Genomic DNA, 25,910 nt, shown 5'->3' with positions numbered 1-25,910 from the left:
TTTCTTTGAATTTTTCTCTCAATGATTCTTTAGGACCTAGGTTATAAATAGCGCGAATAGCCCTATTCTGCAGCACAAATATTGCTTAATATCGGCAGCGTTGCCCCACAGCAATATACCTTAGGACATAATACTATGGAAATAACTAAAGTATACTAGTCGCGTATCGTTACCTAATCTCAACGGGTCAGTAGGTTTTGGCTTGGTTGGAGCTAATCGAATTAAAATACATGGTTTTGTGTGTGACGGTTTGGCTAATGACTTCCTTACCTAACTCAATTATTCAGAGATCGTCCTGGGAAAAAGAAATCTCATTATATGTTTAAACATTACAAGACCTAGAAATAGAATATACTCGCGAAAAAAAAAAAGAACACAAGTGCTATGCGGTGGGGACAGAAGAAGCTTTTTTTTTATGGAATAGGAGGACAAACGAGCGTACGGGTCACCTGTTGTTAAGTAATCACCGCCGCCCACAATCTCTTGCAACACCAGAGGAATCACAGGAGCGTTGCCGGCCTTTAAGGAAGGTGTACGCACTTTTTTGAAGGTACCCCTGTCGTATCGTCCCGGAAACACCGCACAAGGAAGCACATTCCACAGCTTTGTAGTACGTGGAAGAAAGCTCCTTGAAAACCGCACTGTGGAGGACCGCCACACATCCAGATAGTGAGGATGATATCCTAACTTGTGGCGTGTCGTGCGAAGGTGGAATTCGGCGGCAGGAATCAGGTTAAACAGCTCTTCGGAACACTCCCCGTGATAAACGCGGTAGAAGACACACAATGAAGCGACGTCTCTACGCAACGCCAAGTGATCCAACCGTTCACAGTGCACTAGCACCGACAATTCGAGCTGCTCTGCGTTGCACGCGGTCAAATGGATCGAGCTGATACTGGGGTGCGCCAGACCAGAGATGACAGCAATACTCCATGTGTGGCCGGACCTGCGTTTTGTAGAGCGCTAGTATTTGGGCCGGCTTGAAGTATTGCCGTGCTCTATTAATGACGCCCAGTTTCTTTGAAGCCAATTTGGCTTTGCCTTCCAGATGACCACGAAATTGGCAATCGCTCGAGATTTTGAGACCCATTATTCCGATACTAGGCGAGGCTTTGAGGGAAGTGTCGTCGAAGAGCGGTGATACGACAAATGGCGTTTTTTGGTTTTTTTAGTGGTAAACGCGCAAACTTGAGTCTTCTAGAGGCTAAATTGGACAAGGTTCAATTTCCCCCATTCCGCGACCTTCTCAAGAGAGGACTCGATAGAAGACACAAGTTTCTCCCGGCACTGGTTGACGATTTCCAGAGAGAGACCTGCATGGCCCGTGTATACGGGCATCACCAGTGCTGTAGCGTGCCGGCAGTTCAGCACGTATTTATTAGTTTTGTTTCAATAAATGTTTATTAATTTTCCTACTAATATCATCCCTTTCTTGGCGTGCGTCCGCGCAGAATGGGATGTCGCTATGCCAACTTAATGGCTGACAGGCTTGCCCTGCATGTTTCAGTATGACAACTCTCTCTGTTATCCCTTACTTTTATTACTTTATATTTTATTATTATTTACATTTTATTGAGATAAAACCTTTAGTTGCTAATGCAACGGGCAACTACAAGTATATTATATTTTTGTTAAATTAATCCTTAAATGTCATTGTTTTTTTCTTGTAGGTAGGCGTTAAATTTAATAGGTTAGTGATTTTTTAACGAGCCGCGAGTTAAACTGTCTCTCTAAAACTGCGATATTACGACTCGTACGTCGATTGCCCACTCTAGCGCTGCCTTGTTTATTCCTTTTGTGTTACAAGAGAGTTTGTGTCCTGTCAAGGTGACGAGCGCAGTTGTAGTGCCGCTCAGAATATTTGGGTTTTTCGATAATCCTGAGCAGCACTGCATTGTAATGGGCAGGGCGTATAAATTATCATCAGCTGAACATTCTGCTCTTCTCGTCCCTTATTTTCATAAAAAAAAGGTACCCTTAGATTAAACCCAAATGGTGACCACATATTTTAGTATTTCTAGTATTTCGGGCGTACGTTGCCACTATAATTACATCTGAATAATGTTCTCTGGTACAATTTAATAGGTGCCTTAAATAAGAGGGTCTCCAAAGGGCATGAACATAAATCAGGCAAACATTTACACATTTCAAGAGCGTAATGCGAGGCCGGACCCTTTAACAGTTCGTATGAGTAGGTGCAGACAGTTTCACTACAATGTCCCTTAATTACTTGCTCAATATGAACTTAATAGGAAATTTTGTATTCAAAGTTTTAATTGTTTACTTCGTGTTACAAAACTGTTTGCAAGTAAATGTTTATTGCTTTAACTGATAATTTCATAATTGTAGCGTCTTAGAGAAGATAAAGTGAGCCAATAAAGTAAAAATATTTATCTACACCATGCTTTAAATCTTCTATTAAAGATTCTCAAATAGTTAGCTTATTGTCTACATTAACCCAATGTTCTAATATCCATTACATCATCTAAACGAGTGTTATAATGAAATTTAGTACAACATTACATTCCTCGTTTGGATGATGTAATGGTTACTAGGACTGTCTTTTTTAATGTTAGCAGTAAGCTAACTGTTTCAAAATCGTTTATAGAGGATTCATATTATCGGTGTACATAAAGTCTTGTATGCAACTGTTGATAATTAGATATTGAAACACTCATGTGATACTATTATCACCTTACATTCGTGTTTTAATAAAAAAATAGAAATAGAAATTGAATATGAATTTGAATTTGAATTTGAATTTGAATTTGAATTTGAATTTGAATTTGAATTTGAATTTGAATTTGAATTTGAATTTGGATTTGAATTTGAATTTGAATTTGAATTTGAATTTGAATTTGAATTTGAATTTGAATTTGAATTTGAAATATGAATGATATGAATCAGGTCAAACATATAGATAGATTTAACGTTTCCACCTTCGCACAGCATGCCACATATTAGGATATTATCCCCACCATTTGGGTGTGTCCTACAGTGCGGTTTTCAAGGAGCTTTCTTCCACGTAATACAAATCGGTGGAATGAGTTTCCCTGTGCGGTGTTTCCGGTACGATACGACATACCTTCAAAAAAAGCGCGTACAACTTCCTTAAAGGCCGGCAAAGCTCCTGTGATTCCTCTGGTGTTGCAAGAGAATGTGGGCGGCGGTGATCACTTAACATCAGGTGACCTCCTTTTCCATAAAAAAAGGATGTAATCGTAAAGTTTGCCCAGTCGATTATTTCTTACTATTACAGACATCAAAAAACTTTGAACTGGTATCGAGAGTAGTTAGCTTATCAGTAAATTGACATCAATAACTAATAATTCTTCTCGTTTGATGCTAATTAAAAGTTATTGATATCATTTTACTCATTAGGTAAGGTCCTTTAATATCAGTAAAGTTCTTTTGATATCTGTAATAGTCAGGAAATACGCCTGGCCACTCTTATCGATTACATCCTGTATATTCTAATATTCTAAATCAACCTTTCCCAATGAAATATATAACCATTTAAATGTTATATATAAAATTCTCGAGTCCCAGTGTTTGTTACTAAACTCCTCCGAAACGGCTCAACCGATTTGTTTGAACACTTGTGTGTATATCGGGTAGGACTGAGAGTTGGCTAACAACTATTTATCAAACCCCTAATGATAAGGGTTTACCAACCTCTAAATTTGAATTTTTAATGATTTTTTTTTATTATGAATCAGCATTGAAAAATACATACATCTCAAAATTTCACCCGTCTTCGACCTACACCTATATTTTATTCTATTCCTTCCACAGATACGCAATAGAGTTGTAGGCGGCAATCGAATACAATACCTAATTGTAGTACGATATATTTGGTAGGTCTGAAAATCGGTTGCGTCAATTTTTTACGCCCCAACAATTTTTATTATTGATTTTTTTTAATTACATTATATGGCAATACAACGTTTGCTGGGTCAGCTAGTAACCGTATAAATATATCTATAAATTTATGCAGACGATGATTTCTCCCATCCTCTAACGTACCTCTTCTCCGTAACTACTTTAGTTAAGTACGAATAATATTTTCTTTTCACGTACTAATATGGGCAAAGTGTACCTTAATCTTAAGACTTCATCCATAAGATCAGTTTAATAGCGACCCAATCAGGACGGGTCAACCGATAGTTACCTGAACCACGAACAAGTTTGCCCTCTCTGCGCTCGACAGGTCAATTTTTCCGGTTGCGTTGTGTACATCCAATCAATACTGGACCGTCCTAACGTTGGGGCGAACGCTGGCACCATTGTGACATCTGGCTCCTCGGGACCTGCTTCTAAAAGCAATATCTGTGAACAGATAAGGTGTTATAGTTACAAGAATAGTTTCATATATAGCGCATGGTATGAAAAGATGGGTAGTAAAAGCAAACGTTAACAAAAAGTGAAGGGTCGCATTTAATCTGCGTAAAAATTTTTAAAAGAAGAACTCAACTTAATGTCTGGTAGAACACTGGGGATTCTGTATTATTTTATATTATTATGATAATCAATGTTTATTGTTTCTGACATGTAGACATATATCATCTAATCTTGTTATGTGTTATTTACCTAATACTATTTACTGTATTAAATTAATTTGCATGCCTAGCTAAGCCTGGCGCAACATGTGAAACTGTAAGATTATACCATGGTAACATACCATGTTTATACGCAAATATAGAATTTGATTGATTGATTGATTGACAACTAGATATAGTAGATCCATTGATGCAATTTTACGATTAGTAACGTAACTTCTGATGCTCATGTATTGTACTTTATTTTTTATGAACCTATTGTCACCGTTATTAACATTGATGTTACTGTTACCGAAATATATTTTTTTTTATGAAAATAAGGGACGAGATGAGCAGGATGTTCAGCTGATGGTAATTGATTCGCCCTACCCATTACTGCAGTGCCACTCAGGATTCTTGAAAAACCCAAAAATTCTGAGTGGCACTACAATTGCGCTCATCATCTTGAGACATAAGATGTTAAGTCTCATTTGCCCAGTAATTTCACTAGCTATGGCGCCCTTCAGACCGAAACACAGTAATATTTACACATTACTGCTTTACGACAGAAATACCCAGGGATATATATATAGATAATAATATGCAGCGCCGTTGTTGTACCCATAATCTAGGCGGCTTCCTGTGCAAAGGAATCTTCAACTGGTAATATATAATGTAATGTAAGAAATATATTTTCATGTACCATAAATTAAGTAATATATTTTATCAAATTAATATGAATAATTATACGAATTCATTTTCGTCCTTGGCCTATTATATATATATCTTAAGATAATCATTTCTAAGGAGTAAATTCCAGTCCGGTGTCGGAACTGATATGCACAATTTTTTTTTATTGTTTATTTTTTCGGTTTTGCCGGCTTAAATATATATAAATGCTTATAAACTTAAGTATCCGTTAAAGAAGTGGGAGAGTTTCTTGCACCGCTTTTTCTCTCGCAAAGCGCCATTTATTTCGAAAGCGGTAATAGTAAGTACCTAGTATATTAGAAATGACATCAACAAGAATTCTAAAGGAATCAATTTTGAGAATATAAATGCCTTTTATGGCTTTTGATTCCCAATACAACTGTCATAAGACACCTTACTTAGAAGCCTCAGCCATTAAATAGTTTAAGAAACTTTTGAAATGAATTTTTTTGTGTCTAAACTATGGTGGACAAATGTTAAACAACATTTTTTCATTGTAGGAGATAAAATATTTTGATAGTTAAAATTTTATCTCTACGACTTTTAGGGAAATTAGCTTACTTACTGAGCTTTAGTCCATTACTAAAGACTCAGTACATTTTTAAGCGTCTTAGCCTCGAAAATAGGAAGTAGAAACTGATCCTCGCCCGTCACGTACCAATATGGATCGTGATTTGGCAGTTGGCGTCAGTCAATTTGTCGAGTGACGACAGGTAAAATACTTGGCGGGTTTTTCCTCATATCAAAGAAAATTACTGCGGTAATAATTAATATTTTTGTGGCCACACTTACATATTTTGTTCGATATCAACAATCAACATTAACTTAGCGAAAAAACACGTCGCAACAAATTTGGAGCAGTTAATTAAAAAGAAATTTGAATTCAAATTCAAATATTTTAATTAGAAATAGGATGTGATATCACTTATTGAAGGTCAAAAACTACCACCCATTCCAAAAAGTCTGACTCAGACCTGAGAAGAACGGGCGCAACAAACTCAGAGGCTTCTTTTTTTTATTAAAAATATGGTCACAAAGTGATATGGTACAATTAAAGTTCATATTTAATAGCCGGAGAATCTGTGGTATCATTAAGAAAGTCATTTATGTTATAGTAACTTTTACTACACATACGTTTTTTTTACAATTCATTTGAATTTCGTAATACATTTGTTTTGAACATTTTCTAGGATCTTGTTGTAAAAGCTAACTTGACTCAGCCGAGTAGTAGGCATTACAAGTTTATGTCTGTTCCTGGTGTGAACATTATAGTTGTGTATATTATGACAGTTTCTAGGTAATTCTCTTATGTGCCTATCTACATACATAACATAATCTAGAATATATTCAGAAGTGACAGTGAAGATGTTAATTTCTTTAAAATTTGCTCTCAATGGTTCTTTAGGATCTAGGTTATAAATAGCGCGAATAGCGTTTTCTGCAACACAAATATTTTATTAATATCGGCAGTTGCCTCAAAGCAATATACCATCATAATCCTTAGCTTTATTCTAAATCGAACCATGTCCTTGGGATATCTGACTGAAGATACAAGTGGTGCAAAGTGATTTTTAAAGTAAAAAAAATCGTGCGTACTAACGGGCGTTCCCAATATACTATCTATAGATAGAGATAAATTACTACCGTGCTTCTACTGTCAGTAATTAGCTGTCAATAATCTGAAGCTATCCCAATATACCCGATGAGTCATTCTTATCGCCAGTTCTCGGTTGCAATTTCCATACAAACTTCTATCGCTGGTAAGCTATACGTCCTCACATTGACAGACAGCGTGTACGGATAAGGTGAGTTAACGTCGATAAGTTTATTGGGACAGAAAAGTCAACGATAGTTACGATTTTTATCTCAAGTAGACCACAACCGGAGGTAGACTGAATATTGCAACTGAACGAATAATAATAATAATAATGAGTTATGTAAATTGAAACAAAATTGTAAGTAGAGGCATTTAGTAAGTTTTGCTTAATATGTAGATGAACATTGTTTTGTTATTCGGTAGATTTCTTGTGACAGGCATCATCATGCTCGCTTAAATGCCTCTGCTTGTGGCAGCGATGTGGGGCTGGTCGTTCCCTCCCCTAAAATATGGTCGAGGGAGGCGATGGCTGGTCCATGCGTCATTCTCGTGAACGGGTGCCACTCGTGGTGGCTGGATGATCTTGTTACCGGGAGGTCTGCTTGATGTGTTTTTTATTATTATTATTTCCTTTAAAATTAAAGTTATTATATATTTTATTTTATGAATAGCTCACATAATGCCTCTATTTATTTACGGTAGGTATGTGTATATTGATACATCTACTATACTCAATAACTCTTGTGTTTATTAGTATTAATTTACTTTTTTTCTTTATTTCAATTCCTCGTGAACGGCCTTAAGTACACATGTCAGAAGTGAAACTTCTTTGGCAAACTAATTTTTAAATCTTGTTCATACTTATACTAATCTGTTCGCTAAATCGTTCGTTCTAATTAATTTCTTCTTAACTTCATTTCAAAATTCTTTATTAATAAATGATAATACAACAGAAAAGTACAGCGATTTACGTGTGAACATTAAACATGAGAATGGCTACACAATTTTGAGGCTAGGAAAAAGAAGGAATGCCTATTAAGGTTTTAACAAACATAATAACATAAATCCCGCCAAGACAATGTACAACTGCCACAATTACTAAAATAAATTGCAACAGTAACATCAATGCGTATTATTTGAAAATAACTAATATAAAAATCCCTGAATACTAATCTGTTGTTAATAAAGTTCTAATATTTAACTACCAAACCTTTCTCTCTCACTCTCTCCCTATATTCGCTCCATGGCTATATACTTCACCCCTTTCTTCGCCCTTTCTCACTCTCTCTCAATCGGTCTCAATCGCTCTCTCCCTCTTCTTGGATAAAAAGTCCCACATTTTCGTGTCACAAATTGATTGATTGAAATTATTATTATTGCGTTTCATCCGTAAAAATACCTCCTACCCTCATGCGCGCAAAGGCGTTTCTCATGAAAATATACCATAAAACATACCTCACATGAAAATTCTTTAAATAGAAAACCGCTGCAGGTTCACCTTCTATCTTGAAAAATGAAACACTCTGTTTTACTAAGTACACGTTAAAGTTACATTTTACAGTTTTAGTTACAGTTACACCTGTTACTATCCTCCTGAATATATGAGCCTGCAAAGGTCACGAAAAATGAAGAAGAAATGTCGGGTTAAATATATAAAAATGTTACTTTTACAAATTTATTCGCTTAAAAGATTTTATTTAAATAAATATATAACACTCGCGTCGCGTAAAAGAAAATTCTACCTATAATTCGTTGCTACGAGTATATCTAAGTGAAGTCAAGTGTAACCGCATCACTTCCTCCGGAAATTGAAGCGTTAATGGAATTCGTTATTTATTGCGGCAACAGGTTGGTTGCAAATGCAATTTGGTTTTCGAATTCATATATACGGCAACATTCTTGTTTAAATAGAGTATAGACAACGGTACCACATACCAGGTGACCCGTTTGTATGCCCTCTTCTTCCATAAAAAAATAAAACAGTAAACGGCAACGTAGTATGGTCGTAGCGCACTGGAGGCAATTGTTAAGTGATCACATTCACTTGCAACACCAAAGGAATCACAGGAGCATTACTCGCATATAAGAAAGGTGTACACGCTTTTTGAAGGTACCCTCTTCGGAAACACTCCCCGTAAAAAATGCGGTAAGACACTCAATGAAGCGATGTCTCTACGAAACGCCAAGTGATCACTTAACACCAGGTGGACGCTCGCTTGTCCTCATTTTCCATAAAAAAAAATAATGCTGCAGCATCTCCCACCATATGGGTTGTCACTTGTGACTCCATCCACATTACCAAGCAGTCCGCAAGAGCAGACAAAACAAATAATAACAGAAGGGTTAGTCTACTATTCATCTTACTTAGTTCGCCATACTTGTGACCATGATAACCTAATTAAAATCTTATAGTCCTAGATAATTTTCAAAGAAAGAAAGACATTATTTTATTTGATCACACAGCTTACAAAGAATAAAATAAAATTAATAAAAAATATACAGTGCCTAGTAAATCCTGAGCGGCACTGCATTGTAATACATGATGTTCCAAAAATTACTAAATATAATAAAAGTTGTGTATGTAATTGTGTTCGTATTTATAATAAGTTACCGAGTAGCATAAAAAATTTAAATTCTAGATTATTTAAGAATAAGCTATATAGTTGGCTAAATGGTTATAATTTTTATAGTGTTAAGGAATTTATGGAAATGTAATTCTGATATTCATTGTAGTTAAATATTTGCATGCTAGGAATAGTGCTAGCAAAACATAAGCTCATTATTATAATATTTAAACACCATTGTATACTATGTTTTTTGCAAATAAATATATTATTATTATTATTATCAGCTGTGCGTCCTGCTCGTCGCGTCCCTTAGTTTCATTAAAAAAAAGTAAGTTGGTGCGATTTTTGATGGGTTGCTTTCAAATTACAAATAAGTAATAAATTGTTATTGTTTTGTTCTTCCTTATTCACGATCATTATCTCTAAACTACTTCATAATTTATAAAAATAATAATTCTGAAGCTGTTTAGTTTTAAATAGGTAGGTGTAGTGTTTTTACAATTATGATTACAGAACAATTTCAAAATAGACAAACTTATTATTTATCCAATCCAACTCCCTTTAAAGAAAGCTAATTATCGATAGATGTCCTTCCCTATCTTTGAATAAATTGCGCCGCAGTCAAAGAGACACCGCCGGCACGTGTATCTCTTTGACGGCCGCGGGCGGCGCAATTCAAAGGCAGCTAGGCAAAGCAGCAACGCCGCCTATATTGAAATATTAAAGTTCATTGAATCATTGGCCCAATAACACAAATCTTACAGGACGTTTAAATTTGTTCAAAATGAAATGCCTACTTTTTGACAAAACCACTGCACGGTTTTCGTTAATTTTTGGAATATAGTCAGCTAATATGCTAACAAGTATGTACCTACATTTATTTCATATAAGCTGTTTCCATACTGTATACAATAAAATAAAAGCAACAATAATTGTTGTATGTCATCAAATACAGGTTTCTCACTCAGCATTGTGCTAAAGCAAGCTGTAGTGCGGGTTTTTAGTGGGAGCCTTACTTGGGTGTCATCACGGATACAGCCTGCCCAAATTATCAATCAATTATTAACTAATTAAAATTAAATGACGAGAAACAAAAAAAATACCTAAATAATAAACTATGCGTCTACATAGACTGTGACATCTGTGAACACGTCTACCTCTATTTTCAGCAACGCACACACTTATACAAAGCGAAATACGCATCATGAGTGTAAGACGTAGTAGTAATGAGCTAACCGCAACAGGCTCTATATTAGGTATAAATTATCTCAGCTTTTAGTATCGCCTCGTGTGATAATAGTATCACATGAGTGTTTTAATACCTATTGTCAACAGTTACATACAAGACTTTATGTAAACCCATAATATGAATACTTTATATAAGATTCTGAAACAGTTAGCTTACTGCTAACATTAAAAAAGCTAGTCCTAGTAACCATTACATCACCCAAACAAGTGTTGTAATGTTGTACTGAAATTCATTAAATCACCCAAACGAGTGTTGTAATATTGTACTGAAATTCATTACAACACTCTTTTGGATGATATAATGGTTTTTAGGGCATAGGGTGTTTTAATGTTGGTAATAAGCTAACTGTTTTAGAATCTTTAATAGAGGACTTAATGCATGGGTGAAGATAAAATAAATTAAAGCTTTCATTGAAATACACATAAAACATATACTAACAATTACGGCAATATAATTGAAATCCATTTAAATTAATATTGAAGCAGTAAGGTTTACAAGCTCGACACAGATGCAATTAATATGAAAAATAACTGTTGTTCGTGAGTAACTTTGATTGAGGCCAAACTATAAATATTAATTAATTGCTTGCTCGTGTACACCGTTGCCGTGCATAAGCCAACTTGTAAATTAATTCACTTTCAACCTGTCCCATAGATAACTATTTATCTCAATACAGAATAACCTTTTTAAATGTAACAAAAATCTTCCATAATTAGAATTTAAAAAAAAGTATTTTGTTCACTTCACTATTTTAGCCAAGCACTGCTGTCCGTCTGTCTATGTGTCAACGTGTTGTATTTCATTAATAACAAAAGTTAGATAGCTCAAAATTTGATATATATTACTTTTACCCATGGGCGTGCAATCCATAAAGGCAATTAGACAATGCCCTCGTTAATAAGACCCTAAATTATATATACCACTAGTGTTAAAGGTTACTTAGTTCCGTTATTTTCTAAGCAAATTTCTTTTGAACACCCACCCAGTAAGTTTAATTTACGGTTAATACCTAGTATCAATTTTATTAAGCCTCTCTATCCCTCCACAACTTGAACAATTTAATTATTTCATCCAGTGCCATATTTTAACGTGCTTATGATATTATAATATTAATGTTGATAAATATCAAGAAAGTAATCACACAAATAATCTAACAGTAATGCGCACGATGACTGTATTAAAGAAAGGATAACTATTTTTTATGAAATAAATAAGGGACGAGACGAGTATGACGTGCCGGCTGTTGACAAACCCAAAAATTGTGAGCGGCACAACAATTGCGCTTATCACCTTGAGACATAAGATGTTAATTCTAATTTTACCAGTAATTTCAGTAGCTACGGCGCCCTTCAGACCGAAACACAGTAATGTTTACACGGCAGAAATAGGCGCCGTTGTTGTACACATAACACAGCCGGCATCCTGTGCAAAGGAACCTCCCACTGGTAAATGGTTATAAGAAAGAAATTAGATCAATAGATTCTTATTAAATAGGGTCAGTTTTGATATAAATATGGAGATTAAAAAGGCATCTAATGTAATAAAATTATAAAATACAGCAATCGGCGAATGACGTCATAGCTCAATAACAATTATTGCATCGATTGAGGTTTTAGTTTTTACACGATTTTTATAAGCTTCACCAGTATGTATGTTTGTTTGTAACCGAATCATTCGGACGCGATTTTGACCCACTTTAAACGGTCAGGTTTCGTTCAAACTTCGTGGATTTATCAAGGACCGATGACAATACATTTATTAGATAAAATTATTCCATTTTTCAATTTGTAAACACGGTCTAGTAAAAAAATTAGGGTACTCCGTGTCACCTTATATAACAGTGTAACACCAAAACAAGCCGATTAACGTGTAAATACATAGCCCCACGCATACACACTACTACAGGCCGATAGGCGGCCATTATGAGAATTTCCATCGTCTGTGACAGTTCATTTTTCGTCTCAATAAAATATTTTAAAAATGAGTTGTGAAACAGTGTAAAAACGATACTTTATAAGTATATGTGACCATATATGATTATTTAAGGGAGAAAAAATTGTGTAACTGGTATCCTCCGTAACCGCACTAACATAACGGTGCTTCACTTGCTAATATCACGGCGCGGAGTCCTTCTTTTTTTACTCGTTTGTGTTTGTAAAATAAGATTTTTGTTAATTTTTGTATTATTTATTTTTCATCTATCGTATATGGAATTGATATTCATCTTAAATTTCAGCCAAAGCCGTTTTTTTAGTTTTTTTTTTAATTATTTTTTTATTTGCGTTATTGATTTCATGTCACGCTATAATTAGGCGCGTTCTTAACTCCCATTACGATACCTTATTTTTACAGTTTCAGTATTTTTTGGGAAATTTTTTATATATTTTTTATGGAATAGGAGGACAAACGAGCGTACGGGTCACCTGTTGTTAAGTGATCACCGCTGCCCACAATCTCTTACAACACCAGAGGAATCACAGGAGCGTTGCCGGCCTTTAAGGAAGGTGTACGCGCTTATTTTGAAGGTACCCATGTCGTATCGTCCCGGAAACACCGCACAAGGAAGTTCATTCCACAGCGTTGTAGTATGTGGAAGAAAGCTCCTTGTAAACCGCACTGTGGAGGACCGCCACACATCCAGATGGTGAGGATGATATCCTAACTTGTGGCGTGTCGAGCGAAGGTGGAATTCACATTCTTCACTATTTATAAATTGTATAATTATATTTTATGGAATAGGAGGAAACGAGCGTCACCAGATGTTAAGTGATCAACGACGCCCCTATTCTCTTGCAAAACCAGAGGAATCATAGCGTTTCTGGCGTTTTAGAAAGGTATTTTTTACTGTAAAGTTATTTTTTTTAATTGCCGATTTGTACTAAAGAAGTGAAATACGTTTTTTTATTTAACATATTTATTTAATCAAAATAACAATATTATCCATCTAACAGAAAGGTCATTTATGCCTTTGCGATAGAACTGTAGTGTGCTAGATTTGACAAACTGTGTGTAAGCATTTTGGACTACCTCTTGAGAAGAAATTCCCTAATATATTTAAAATATAACATGAAATCATGTTTGAGAAAAATGAAATTTCGAAAATCGTTATATCAAATAATAACGAACAGAAGTGGGCTCCTTTCGAGATTCATTCTTACTAAATAACAAAATCAAGCATGACGGCTCATTTTAATATAATACCCAAAATTTAAAACTCAGCGCACCTTTAGAATTTTTCACTTACAACATCATTGTATCCGATAACTGTCCACCGCCTCTATGTGAATCAATACCTGTATTAACAATAGCATTACACAATTTCGCTGCTGAGAAAAATTCGTAATATACATCGCGTGATTTGTCTTTCGTAAGTATTCGCCACAATATAACCACGGGAACCAATTAACTATTATCACATAGCTGCAATATTCTTACTATAGTAATTATTTTATTAATCCTTTAAGAAATATTCATGAACATAATCATTCAGTAGGAGGCTCCTTTGTATACCATTGCACAGGATGCCGGTTAGATTATGGATACCACAACGGCGTCTATTTCTGCCGTGAAGCAGTAATGTGTAAGCATTACTGTGATTTGGCCTGAAGGGTGCCGTAGCTAGTGAAATTACTGAGCAAATGAGATTTATTAGATTAACATCTTATGTCTCAAGGCGACGAGCGTAGTTGTATTGCCGCTCAGAACTTTCGGGTTTTTTCAAGAATCCTGAGCAGCACTGCATTGTAATGGGCAGGGCGTATCAATTACCATCAGCTGAACATCCTGCTCGTCTCGTCCCTTATTTTCATAAAAAAATCAGTGGGAGGATCCTTTGCAATGAATGCCGGCCAGATTATGGATACCACAACGGCGCCTATTTCCGCCGTGATGTAGTAATGTGTAAAAATTATTGTGTTTCGACCAGAAGAGCGCCATAGTTAGTGAAATTACTGGGCAAATAAGGCTCAATATCTTATGTCTCAAGGTGACGAGCGCAATTATTGAAGTGCCGCTCAACATTTTTGGGTTTTTCTTGAATCCTGAGTGGCATTGCATTGGATGGAAAAAAATGAATTGTTGGTTGTCATGACTATCTCTTCATTTAATTATGCGTGTTATTTAGAGATAAATTTATTAGTTATAATTCAGAAACTATTATGTTAGAATCAAACGTTGATAGACTATCTGTCACTACGTTTTTTGAAACATCCTGTTTGTTTATAATAATACGTCATTATGACGAAACGGGCATGAAATGTACGCTCCCTGGGCATAGCGTATCAATTACCATCAGCTGAACGTCCTGGACGTCTTATCCCTTATCTTATCTATCATTTTTTTCATAAAATTTTTCATAAAAAAAGATGTTGAAAGATTGTATGTCAAATTGACCAACTTACACTAGCCTTACATGGGCTTGAACCCAGAGTGCCTTCACGAAAAATAGGCACACAATAGATGCCAAATTGAGGAAAATAACCCTTAAATAACTTAAGTGGGTGTCGCGACCTTCAATATTTTTCCTTACCGTCTCAATGCAGCAAAATAATTTTTCACCTCAAATTATCAATACTTAGTCTCCAGTTAATTAATTATTATTTCATCTATTTAGAGCATTGTTAATGAGATCATCATCTCAAACCACAAAATAAATAAAAAAAAAATTTAACAAAAAAACAACCGACTTCTAAAACACTTCCAAAACAATAGATATAATATGCACTAAAAAGTATTAAAATCATTGCGTATTTTTATACAATCTAATTAATAAATCTAAATCTAGTTACGATTATTGTAATTTTTGGAATCGGTATCCTTCCGCCGCGACCCGCTGTCGCCTCTCGCCTCCTCACGACTCAAGCACATCTCACCTATAACTATGTATGTAGTAACAAACCTATCTTGGATGAGACTTACTCCAAAAGTTACTATAATCGTAACTAGAATTAGATTTATTAATTAGATTGTATAAAAATACGCAATTATTTTAAAACTTTTGAGTGCATATTATATCTATTGTTTTGGAATACTGTTTCTGAAGTCAGTTGTTTTTTTTTATATTTTTTGCTTTTTAGTGAATTTGAAGTACACTTACTAAGAATTTGTCTAAATATGTGTAGATATGCAAAATTTTTCAATGCAGCAATGAACGTAAGCGCTTAATTGAAGATTTCGGTAACTTTGTCATGTATTCCGTAATCAGAACCTAACCAAACTCTCACCAAACTATCTTTGAAGTATATCCTTTCCAATTAAAGAAATCGACATCGGTTGGCGCGATATTGATTTATTCGAAAATTTAATATCCACTTTGCTATACGTATGTATAGCTTTTCTTAGTATGAATTTTATGGTTTTCTCATGGATGCCATGGTCAGATCTGGATTACAATGGAACCACACGGGAAGCACCAGCTTTCAAATAAAAAAAGAATTATCAAAATCGGTTCACCCAGTCGAAAGTTTTGGGTAACAAACATAAAAAAAAGAAAAACATACCGACAAATTGAGAACCTCCTCCTTTTTTCAAGTCGGTTAAAATTGTTGTAATGATTGCAAATTACCGGCGGAAATAGGGGCCGTTGTGTTACCCATAATCTAGCCGGCATCCTGTGCAAAAGAGGACATATAGAGACATCTTCGCAAGACGTGTATTACGGCCGTTCCCAATATTCAGTCTATCTCTTACTTGAGATAAAAATCTTAACTATCGTTGACTTTTCTGTCCCAATAAACTTATTGACGGAAACTCACCTCATCCATGCACGCTGTCTGTCAATAGGACGACGTATAGCTTACCAGTTATATAAAGTTTGTATGAAAATTGCAATTCACGCGTCACAATATAAGGCGAAAAGAATGACTCATCGGGTATATTGGGACAGCTTCAGATTATTGTATCTCTATCTGTAGATAGTATATTGGGAACTGGTGCCGGCATATTCTCACAGGAACTGAACAGACACACTTCCATACCCTTGGGCACACACAACTCCATCTTCCAATGTGAGTGCGTAGCCATCAAGGAAGCCGCCAGGGCAATATTAAGAAGGAAAGTACATGGCCACAGTATCAGAATTCTTTCTGACAGTATGGTGGTACTAACAGCGCTGAAGGGTATCACCTACAACTCAGCTCTAATACACGAGTGTCACCATACCCTGGAACAAGTTGCCTCTTATAACCGGGTAACTCTGCAATGGATCAAGGGACATAGCGGTTCGTTGGGAAATGATGCAGCGGATAAGCTTGCAAGGCGGGCATCGGCAAATATAGTGACTGGTCCATTGCCACTTCTGCCACTGTCCTTCAGCCAAATGCGCTCATGGATACGGTCTCTCACCAACGACCTACACAACACCCGATGGATGAATGTCTCAAGCTGCAGACAGTCGAAGGAGGCGATACCTGCACTGTCACCCAAACTGACACGTAGACTTATCAGCCTCAACAGACATGACATCCGTATAATGGTGGGCACCCTAACGGGTCACACATCACTAAACAATCACCTTTTCACAATCGGCGTAACGGACAGTCCTAAGTGCAGATCCTCTCTGACCGAAGACGAAACGGTCGCTCACGTAATCCTGGAATGTGCTGAGGTGGCCAACCAACGGGCAAAAACCTTAACCAATACGAGGTCGCTCCAGAAAGTCTGCTAACAGCCCAGGAATGTTCTGAACTTCTGGAAGGAGCTGGGCTGGTTGGAGTAACTGGCCATTACTGCACGCAAAATGGACCCATGCTAGTGGTTTAATTGCGGAAACAGGAGCCCCTATACCATACCATACCATAGTATATTGGGAACGGCCGTTAGTTGACTTCTTCGCGAAATATTTTTATTGTAGGAATTGCGAATAAACGTAATCATGAGTTTAGAATTATTATATTAGACAATTTAGTGTATTGTCCGAGATCGAACCGGTTCCTCTCAGATGAAAGTGAGCAACAACAAACTTTGCTCCAAAAACAGTCTGACGCCAAAGAGGTAATTTTACAAAGAGGTGTGCAAGTTTGTTACTTAAAGGTGATCTAAGAAGGGATTGAACCTATGCAGAGATAGAAATTAGATTTCTAGACCATCAGTACAAGATCTAGAAAAGAATTCGCCATTTGATTGTTTTCTTGGCTTACGCAATAAAACGGATGTCTGAAGTTAATATATGTATTGAAAATGTAAAACTGAATTAGATCACTTATCTAGGATAAAAACTATCATTTTTATTGGTTTTAAAAAAATTCTCTTCGATAATAACGAACGTGGTTCCTTTCTATATCACATCTTTTTCATTCATACATACCAGTTTGAGGCACCTTTGCACAGGATGCCGGCTAGATTATGGGTACCACAACGGCGCCCATTTCTGCCGGGAAACAGTAATGTGTGAGCATTACTGTGTTTCGGTTTGAAGGGTGCCGTAGCTTGTGAAATTACTGGGCAAATTAGACTTGACAACTTGTCTCAAGATCACGAGCGTAGTTGTAGTCGCCTTTAGCGTATTAATGTAAGTCTTAATAATAAAGAACTCTTTATTTATATACAGGCTGTCCCAAAGTTATGGGACATGAAGGGAAAGTACCTTAAATATCGAAGATGGGCTATTTTACTGAAAGAAGACTTTTTGTATAGCATATCTTTCACATATCCTGAAAAGAAGAATTCTAACGGTGTAAGGTCCGGGGATATGGCCGGCCATCTAATCGGTCCATTCGTATCAATCCAAGTAGGAAAACATTAATTTTACGTTGTTTCTTTCTTTTAAAATACTATGTTACTTAAGAAGAGTTATTAGGTTTTGGCCATTCTTTCGATTGGCATCATACGAGTAGCGGTGTTTTTTTTTACATAGAAAATCTTTGAATGCAGAATTACTAACTTTTAAAAATAACATAAAGTCTTCTTTCAGCAAAATTGCCTATCTTCGATATTTAAGGTACTTTCCCTTCATGATGTCCCATAAGTTTGGGACACCCTGTATTTATATATATTTATCTCTATATTTCTATTTAAAGAGACTCGTTTCTGCACTCAAACTCTCAGCAAAGTTTTTGAGGATTCAGCTATCATTTTAATGTTAGATGACAATTAATAACATGCTTACATATTTATAATAAAGTCAAAATAATGCCCTTCATGGCAATGTGTCAATAATAATGTACCAACGAATTGACGTAAAATTATAAACATATTATATTAGCGTGCTGCTAAAAATGAGTTTTTTTTTGATAAAAAGTGATAAAACGAGCAAGTCGTTCCCACTGCGATCAGCATTCCGTAAAAGATTTTTGAAAGACCCAAAATTCAGAGTATCGAAATTATTGCGCCCATTACTGCTCTTCAAATCTAAACGAAAATAGTGCTAATACAGTACTGCTTGACGACAAAAAAACACTTTATGAATTAAAATTATTACTTTTTAGGAATTTTAAGTAAAACATAATAGATATAAATAAACAAAATAGGGCCTTGACATTTCATTTTACTGTTTCGTTGAAAGCAAGGTCAAGGTACGAGTTAAAACTAGGTTTGATCAACAGAGCGAGACAATACCACACGCAGCACGTTGCAGCACCCGAACAGTCTAATCTTTCACCGTGACCCTGCAAACTCCTTAAATAGAGTTCCTTTTTCAAATGTTAACATCGAATTGATCTATTGTTTTATATACTCAAATAACATAAAACCCTCATGATGCGTTCAAGAACCGTACATTATGACCACTATAAAAATATACTGTTTAGTCAGAACAAATTTCTTTGTGTAAAAATGCTATTAATGCAATTTTGATAATATTGTTTCATTAAAATTTCGAACGTTTCTAAAAAACAAAAAAAATTATTTTGACCTGTATTTAAATATCAGTCGGGAAGGCGTTTAGTTCGAAATAAAATGTCAATTTGCAAACAAATTTGACAAAATAATAATAATAAAATAATATTGACACATTTTTTACACAAATTATCTTGCCCCAAATTAAGCATATATAGCCTGTGTTATGGGTTGCAAGACAACGATATATTTAATACAATATTCTTACTTAAACATACATAAATAAAAATAAGCATGCATAAATACATTTAAACATCCATGACTCGGAATCAAACAACCATATTCATCATATAAATGCTTGCACCGCACCTACCGGGATTCGAACCCGGGGATAGGTTGCACGTATCTATTGATTGTGAAGGCAACATTGAGGCTTATAATATGTGGGTAGATAAAGTACTGTATATAGCTGTAAATAATTAGGCATTAAGACACTCGTATAATGTAATTATGAAAAAAAACCCACACCCATGTTTAATGACCTTCATTATGTACAATCACATAAACAACTATTTAATTTTTATTTCTATAAACAACAGGATGCTCCATTATTAAAAAGAATAAGAATTTATTTTTGTAAGAATTATTAGTTAATATTTTTTTTTCTATTATCGTTCGCAAAGTTCGATTTTGTGCATGCATTTGCGTTCTCAAAGTACCACTTTCCCACACATTGACAAGAGCGTGCGGGAATGTAGCTGAGCGTGCGGGGATGTTTAAAAATAATTGTAGTGGTTGAAATTTGCGCAACAAAATAGGAAACATAGTATACGGTACTCGTGCCCACGTAGGTCATCCTTCACTCGCAACGCTCGTGCGGGATCGACCTACTTTGCGCACTTGTATCGTAATGTACTATAATATATCTTATGAAGTAGTCATTGACAATCATGTGCTTGTATAATGTTACAACCGTTGACTGTCACAACAGCGCCCTTAGCTCGATCCTGTCCAACCACGTTACCAAATTGATTTTGGCTGTCCGAATTCAAATGTACTTTTTATCGATACTAAGGCTGAGATATATAGAGCGTACCTAGACTTTGCTCAGACTTTACATACGTAAAACTTAGCTGAGCGTACACTTAGCATAATCTTTGATTTTGTTTTTCTAGTCATTTGAGAGCTGAAATTATGCGGAGCTTATGCTAAGATGCAAAAGTCAAGTTCGCGTTTTATTACACTTGGATAATTTTTAAGTAAGTAAAGCATGAGCAAAGTCTAAGTACTCTCTATAGATTTAAGATTAGCTTTGAGGGAGCTCAGATATATTATAACAACTTAACCTTGGAAATAAGAAATGCCAAAACATTGACTTCTTTTAAAGCGAGTCTTCAAGATCATATACTCAATAATTACAAAATATTTTAATGACATAAGTGAGTTGTAACACAAATAAATTTTAAAAACAAATTCTTATGAATGATACGGGACCCGAACCCGCGACCTCTGGCGTTTCGTACCAGTGCTATGCCAACTGAGCTAACCGTTCACTAAATCGTCATAAAATCTTGTATGCTTTGTTCAACTCTCAGGTTGTGGCTTCATCTACTAGGTCGTGGGTTCGAGTCCTGCAACGTTCATACAATTTTGTTTCCTAATTTTATTTGTGTTTTAATCCTAGAAGTGAGGGTTATCACTTTAAAAACATAATTTTTGTTGTTTAATATATATGATTAAAGTAACATTGTTTTGCATTATATACCTACCAAATAATTTAATTGTTGTATGTAAACACCCACTTTAAATTGTTAAATTGTAATTTCTCATATTGTAAGTGACAATACGTCTGAGAATAAAGGAGTTCTTCCATAATACTGTGGGCCCTGGAGTACGACCCTGTACGCCGGGCATTTGAAAGATCAGCTTGGAATTGAATATAACTGTTCTGAAATTCCACTACAAACACACTTAGTATTGTGTTATTTTTTTAAATATAAAAATAAATCAAGGCGATATATGCAATGATTTAAATATGGCGATGTGTATATCACGTCTAACCGGTTTGAATCCGACAATTATTGCTATATTAATGATATACAACAGCTGTATTGCCAACAACAATTCAGTGATGAATTTGAACATGCCAAATAAGACAAATATCAAACAATACCTAATCATAAGTTTATTTTGCGTAATTTAATGCTATATCTAGTAAACGTACAAAGAAATGGCGCTGCTATTTTTATGAAAATGGAGGATAAACGAGCGTACCTGGTGTTAAGTGATCACCGCCGCCCACATTCTTTTGCAACACCAGAGAAATCATAGGAGCGTTGCCGGCCTTTAAAGAAGGTGTACGCGCTTTTTTTGAAGGTACCCATGTCGTATCGTCCTAGAAAGCTCATTTCACAGATTTGTAGTACGTGGAAGAGAGCTCCTTGAAAACCGCCCTTATAACAACTCCTTAATATAAAACCTAAATGGTAATTGTGAAAGAATCAAGTTATACAAATTAGAATCCAAATTTTAATTTGTAATGTAACTATATAGTTGATAAATAATAAGTCATCCAGAGAGGATAAATGAATATTGGTTGGCTGAAAAAATTCTACAAGAGTGCAACGTTACTACGACAAAAGTATAATTATTAGAGAAATAATGTCTTAATTTGAACACGTAGCTTGGAAACCTTATACTATTATTAAAATATTTAAGTTTAACGCCATCTAGTTGACAAATTCGTAATCTATCAAGCGATAAATTACTGTGAAGTGTTGCGAGAATTGCTAATATTGGTCACGTATCTCAACGCTATTCAACCGTAAATTTAGTGGGTGCATATTGTGATATTACACATTAAATATTCTTGCGTTATAATTAAGTTTACGATATTGAATGATTACAAATAGTTCTGTCTGTTGCTTCATCACGTAGTCACTATACATTTTTTATTATTAGATCTGCATGAAAAGTATTGAAAATCTCATTTTTTCTTTCTTTTAAATTATAATAATATCGCATTTGAATAAAGACAATAGGCTGTTGATATATTCCGTTAGAGAATCACCGTCCTTTGAGAAAACAAAAGCTCATAAGACATACCAATAAAGTATAATTGAAAACAAACTTCTAGTCGACGCGCTCGTCACTTTGAGATTAAAATAAGATATTAACTGTAAGTTTCAATAGTCCAGTAATTTTACAAGTCGTACCTAGCTAGCTACCCCCAAAACAAAACATAATTCGTGCACACTACGACAGAAAAGTTTTTCCTACCCGGCATCCTGTGCTAAGAAACCTCCCACTGGTAAATATACAACTTTACAATGTATCAAATATCTGTAATAGAAAGGTTTCACTGGTTAACACACAAATCTACAATGTATCAAATATGTGAAATAGAATATATGGTACCAGTGGGAGGCTCCCTTGCACAGAAAGACGGCTAGATTATGGGTACCACAACGGCGCCTATTTCTACCGTGAATTAAGTAATGTGTAAACATTACTGTTTCGGTCTAAAGGGCGCCGTACCTAGTGAAATTAGTGGTCTAATGAGACTAAACTTGTTATGTCTCAAGGTGACGAGCGCAATTGTAGTGCCCTTCAGAATTTTTGGGTTTTTCAAGAAACCTGAGCGGCTCTGCATTGTAATGGGTAGGGTGTATCAATTACCATTAGCTGAACGTCCTGCTCGTCTCGTCCCTTATTTTCATAAAAAAATGTGAAATAGAAACGTTCCATTGGTATACACATAAATCTACAATGTATCAAATATGTGCAATGAAAACGTCCCACTGGTAAACACACAATTTTCAATGTGTCGAATGTGTAATGTGAGATGTCTATATGCAATACGAACATCTCACTGGTAAACACACAAATCTATAATGTATATCGAAATGTGAGATAAATACATCAAAATAGTACATCTAAGCACAAAGTAGTAAATATACAATTACGTAAGTGTAAGTAGAAGACGAAAAAATTTAATTATATGAATGCCATGAAATAATAGATTAATGCTACAATTGCACACATAAGGGAAAGGAAAAGTTTCTGTGATTATTCGCTGCTGAAAGAGGGAATGAGAGGAGGTGATGGACTCACCATTTAGTTATCACTATAAAAATATACAAATAATAAAACATTAAATTAACAACATCAAAAAGTTAACTAATTAAATTAATGAAAAATAAAATTACCTTCCATCTTTTTACTTCAGACAGCCGATTAGCCAGAACACAGCCAGCAGAACCAGCACCAACAATAATAAAATCATAAGCGTATACATGTCTCTTCTTTCTGCTACTCTTTCCACTATCCTTATCTTCTTCTTTTTTAATAACTTCAGAATGAGCACCGTCTAAATCATAATTACTTCCTCTATTATAGTCAAAATCCTTTGATCCATAGTGCGTTAAAGAATCATCTTCAAAATTAAATTTTGGAAAATCATTGCCGTAACTGAATTTAGACCCAACATACGGGGGTTGAGAGTAGAAACTCGAATGGCCTGAATAATAAGGTATTGACTCATATGAAGGTTGATTGGAATAAGGGTTAACTTTTGTATATTGATGATTGGATGACTTCCCAAATAATCGCGCCACTAAAGCCAAAAACATGTACCCAGTTTGAGAGCACTGAGTTAGATGCGCATGGGCATCTGAGCATGCTGGAGTAATGTCTGGCGGTGACCACGTCATTTCTAACACTAAAACACTAACAATATATTGAATTTATCTACATTAAGTCAATGCGAGGCAAAAGTCGGTGAAATACTGATTACAAATAGGGAAGTGACTATGAAGTTAACAATTGTATCGTATAAAAGAGGCTAAGGTGAGTTTTTTCATAGAATCATTGGTTTTATAATTACTTTGATGCGTTGCGACAGTTCAAAGTGAGAACTTCGTTTGAATAGCAACTGATTTTGCTGTATTGTATCGATAATAATATACTTTTGTAAATAGATCACACCGTTCTATACAAACGAAGAATATAATAAACTTTGTGTCATTCATTTGTATTGTTACTTTTAATAGATATTCCGCATCTTTCAAACTATTTATTTTTTGTATGATATAGATGATTTTATTATTAATTCAGTATTTAAAAATTAAAGGTTCGTGAGGGTTACACGTTTTGGCATCAGTTTATGACATTGATTAGAATCTAAGCAAAATACTTTAGGGTGAATCGTTCATTGCAGTGTATAATTCGTTGAGGGGAGAAAATTAGTGATACCTAACGAGGGTGCAATTTGTAGGCACGAGACGTAGTTTAGGGCCTTAATGCACTAGAGTAGCAGAACCGCTCTTTCCCCGAGTTCTATAAAGTGCTTGCTACACGCAAGTAGTATTTAAACAATTTTTTTTCATTTCAACAAATAAATTGCATTATCAATTATACAAAGCTTTAAAGAATTTGATATTGAACATCAGAGTAACTTGTCTTTTCGTTTGCTTATTTATTTAATAATGATAATTTATGTAATAATTAACAAAGATATCGACATGGGTATTTTAGTAATAAATCCGCCTAACTCATTTTTTGAAAAAATGTGATATGGCTGTTTTCTGCATAACTAGGTCCAATTAAAATTTGAAAATGTCAATTTAAATTTACATTTTAATAAAAATTTGTTTGACAGAGACCAAGTTTCCATGCTACTAGTAGTATACAGGGACACTTAAAGCTATTGTTTGATCAAATGAGTACCAACCTATTTAATAAAAAAATGAATAAATAAACAAATAAATGCCGGGTATAAATAAGGTTTAATGTGCTTTGTCGTATATTTCATTTAAGGTCTCCTCGTCAGTTAAAATCTTCTGGAATACATGTTTGTATACGAGGTAATGTTACATCTAGCTTGGATACATTTTGCTAGAACGCATCATTATAATGCTTATGCGGGGCCCCATTGTTTCAGCACTCATTAAAAGCATCCATTGTTCGTGTATGACCACTTCACTCGCTTTTTCATTTACAAGATAAGCGGGAACAATACCGGAGTACATGAGCGATGTTAGAGCGAAGTTCTAGTTCACTGGGTTTTGATGTGGGATGTTACACATTAATTTTATTGCTTTTCAAGCCAAGCATCAAATTCAATTTTTGAAGTTATACTTCTTTAGGTTCGTAATGAAAAAATTACGAGAGTGAAATTTTTAAGATGCGCGCGAATCACTGTGGCACAAAAGTAACAGGGTGAAGTTGGCGCGTACGCAACATTCGATATTTTTTTAGGTTTCTTCGTCCATTATTAGGATAGGCAAAGGGTTCAAGCCCGTACCGTTGCCGTATTAGTTATTAAATAATTAATTATTGTCAAAGCCATCGTTGCAAGTTTTTTTCAATAGTTTTGATTGTACAAACGTAGAATAGCACGAGGAATAAATAATTTTAAGGATTTTTGCTTTGTTAGGCCAAAGAAGCATAACTTATTGCGTGCATACATAAGTACA

General features: G+C 35.1%; 1 protein-coding gene across 1 annotated transcript in view; it reads right to left on the bottom strand.

Annotated features, from left to right (window-relative positions):
* Positions 1-24,203, bottom strand: part of LOC126978657 (glucose dehydrogenase [FAD, quinone]-like) — a 30,070-nt gene extending 5,867 nt beyond the window's left edge. The window contains exons 1-2 of the mRNA XM_050827648.1: positions 23,643-24,203; positions 4,172-4,329 (exon numbers count right to left, since the gene is read on the bottom strand). Of these exons, the coding sequence (XP_050683605.1) occupies positions 4,172-4,329; positions 23,643-24,146 (662 nt within the window). The 5' untranslated portion in view covers positions 24,147-24,203. The remainder of the gene's footprint in view (positions 1-4,171; positions 4,330-23,642) is intronic.
* Positions 24,204-25,910: the final 1,707 nt, after the last annotated feature.

Source organism: Leptidea sinapis, chromosome 3, assembly GCF_905404315.1.
Source record: "Leptidea sinapis chromosome 3, ilLepSina1.1, whole genome shotgun sequence".
Lineage (NCBI taxonomy): Eukaryota > Metazoa > Arthropoda > Insecta > Lepidoptera > Pieridae > Leptidea > Leptidea sinapis.
The sequence above is the reverse complement of the archived record's forward strand: the minus strand, read 5'-3'. Positions and strand labels throughout refer to the sequence as shown.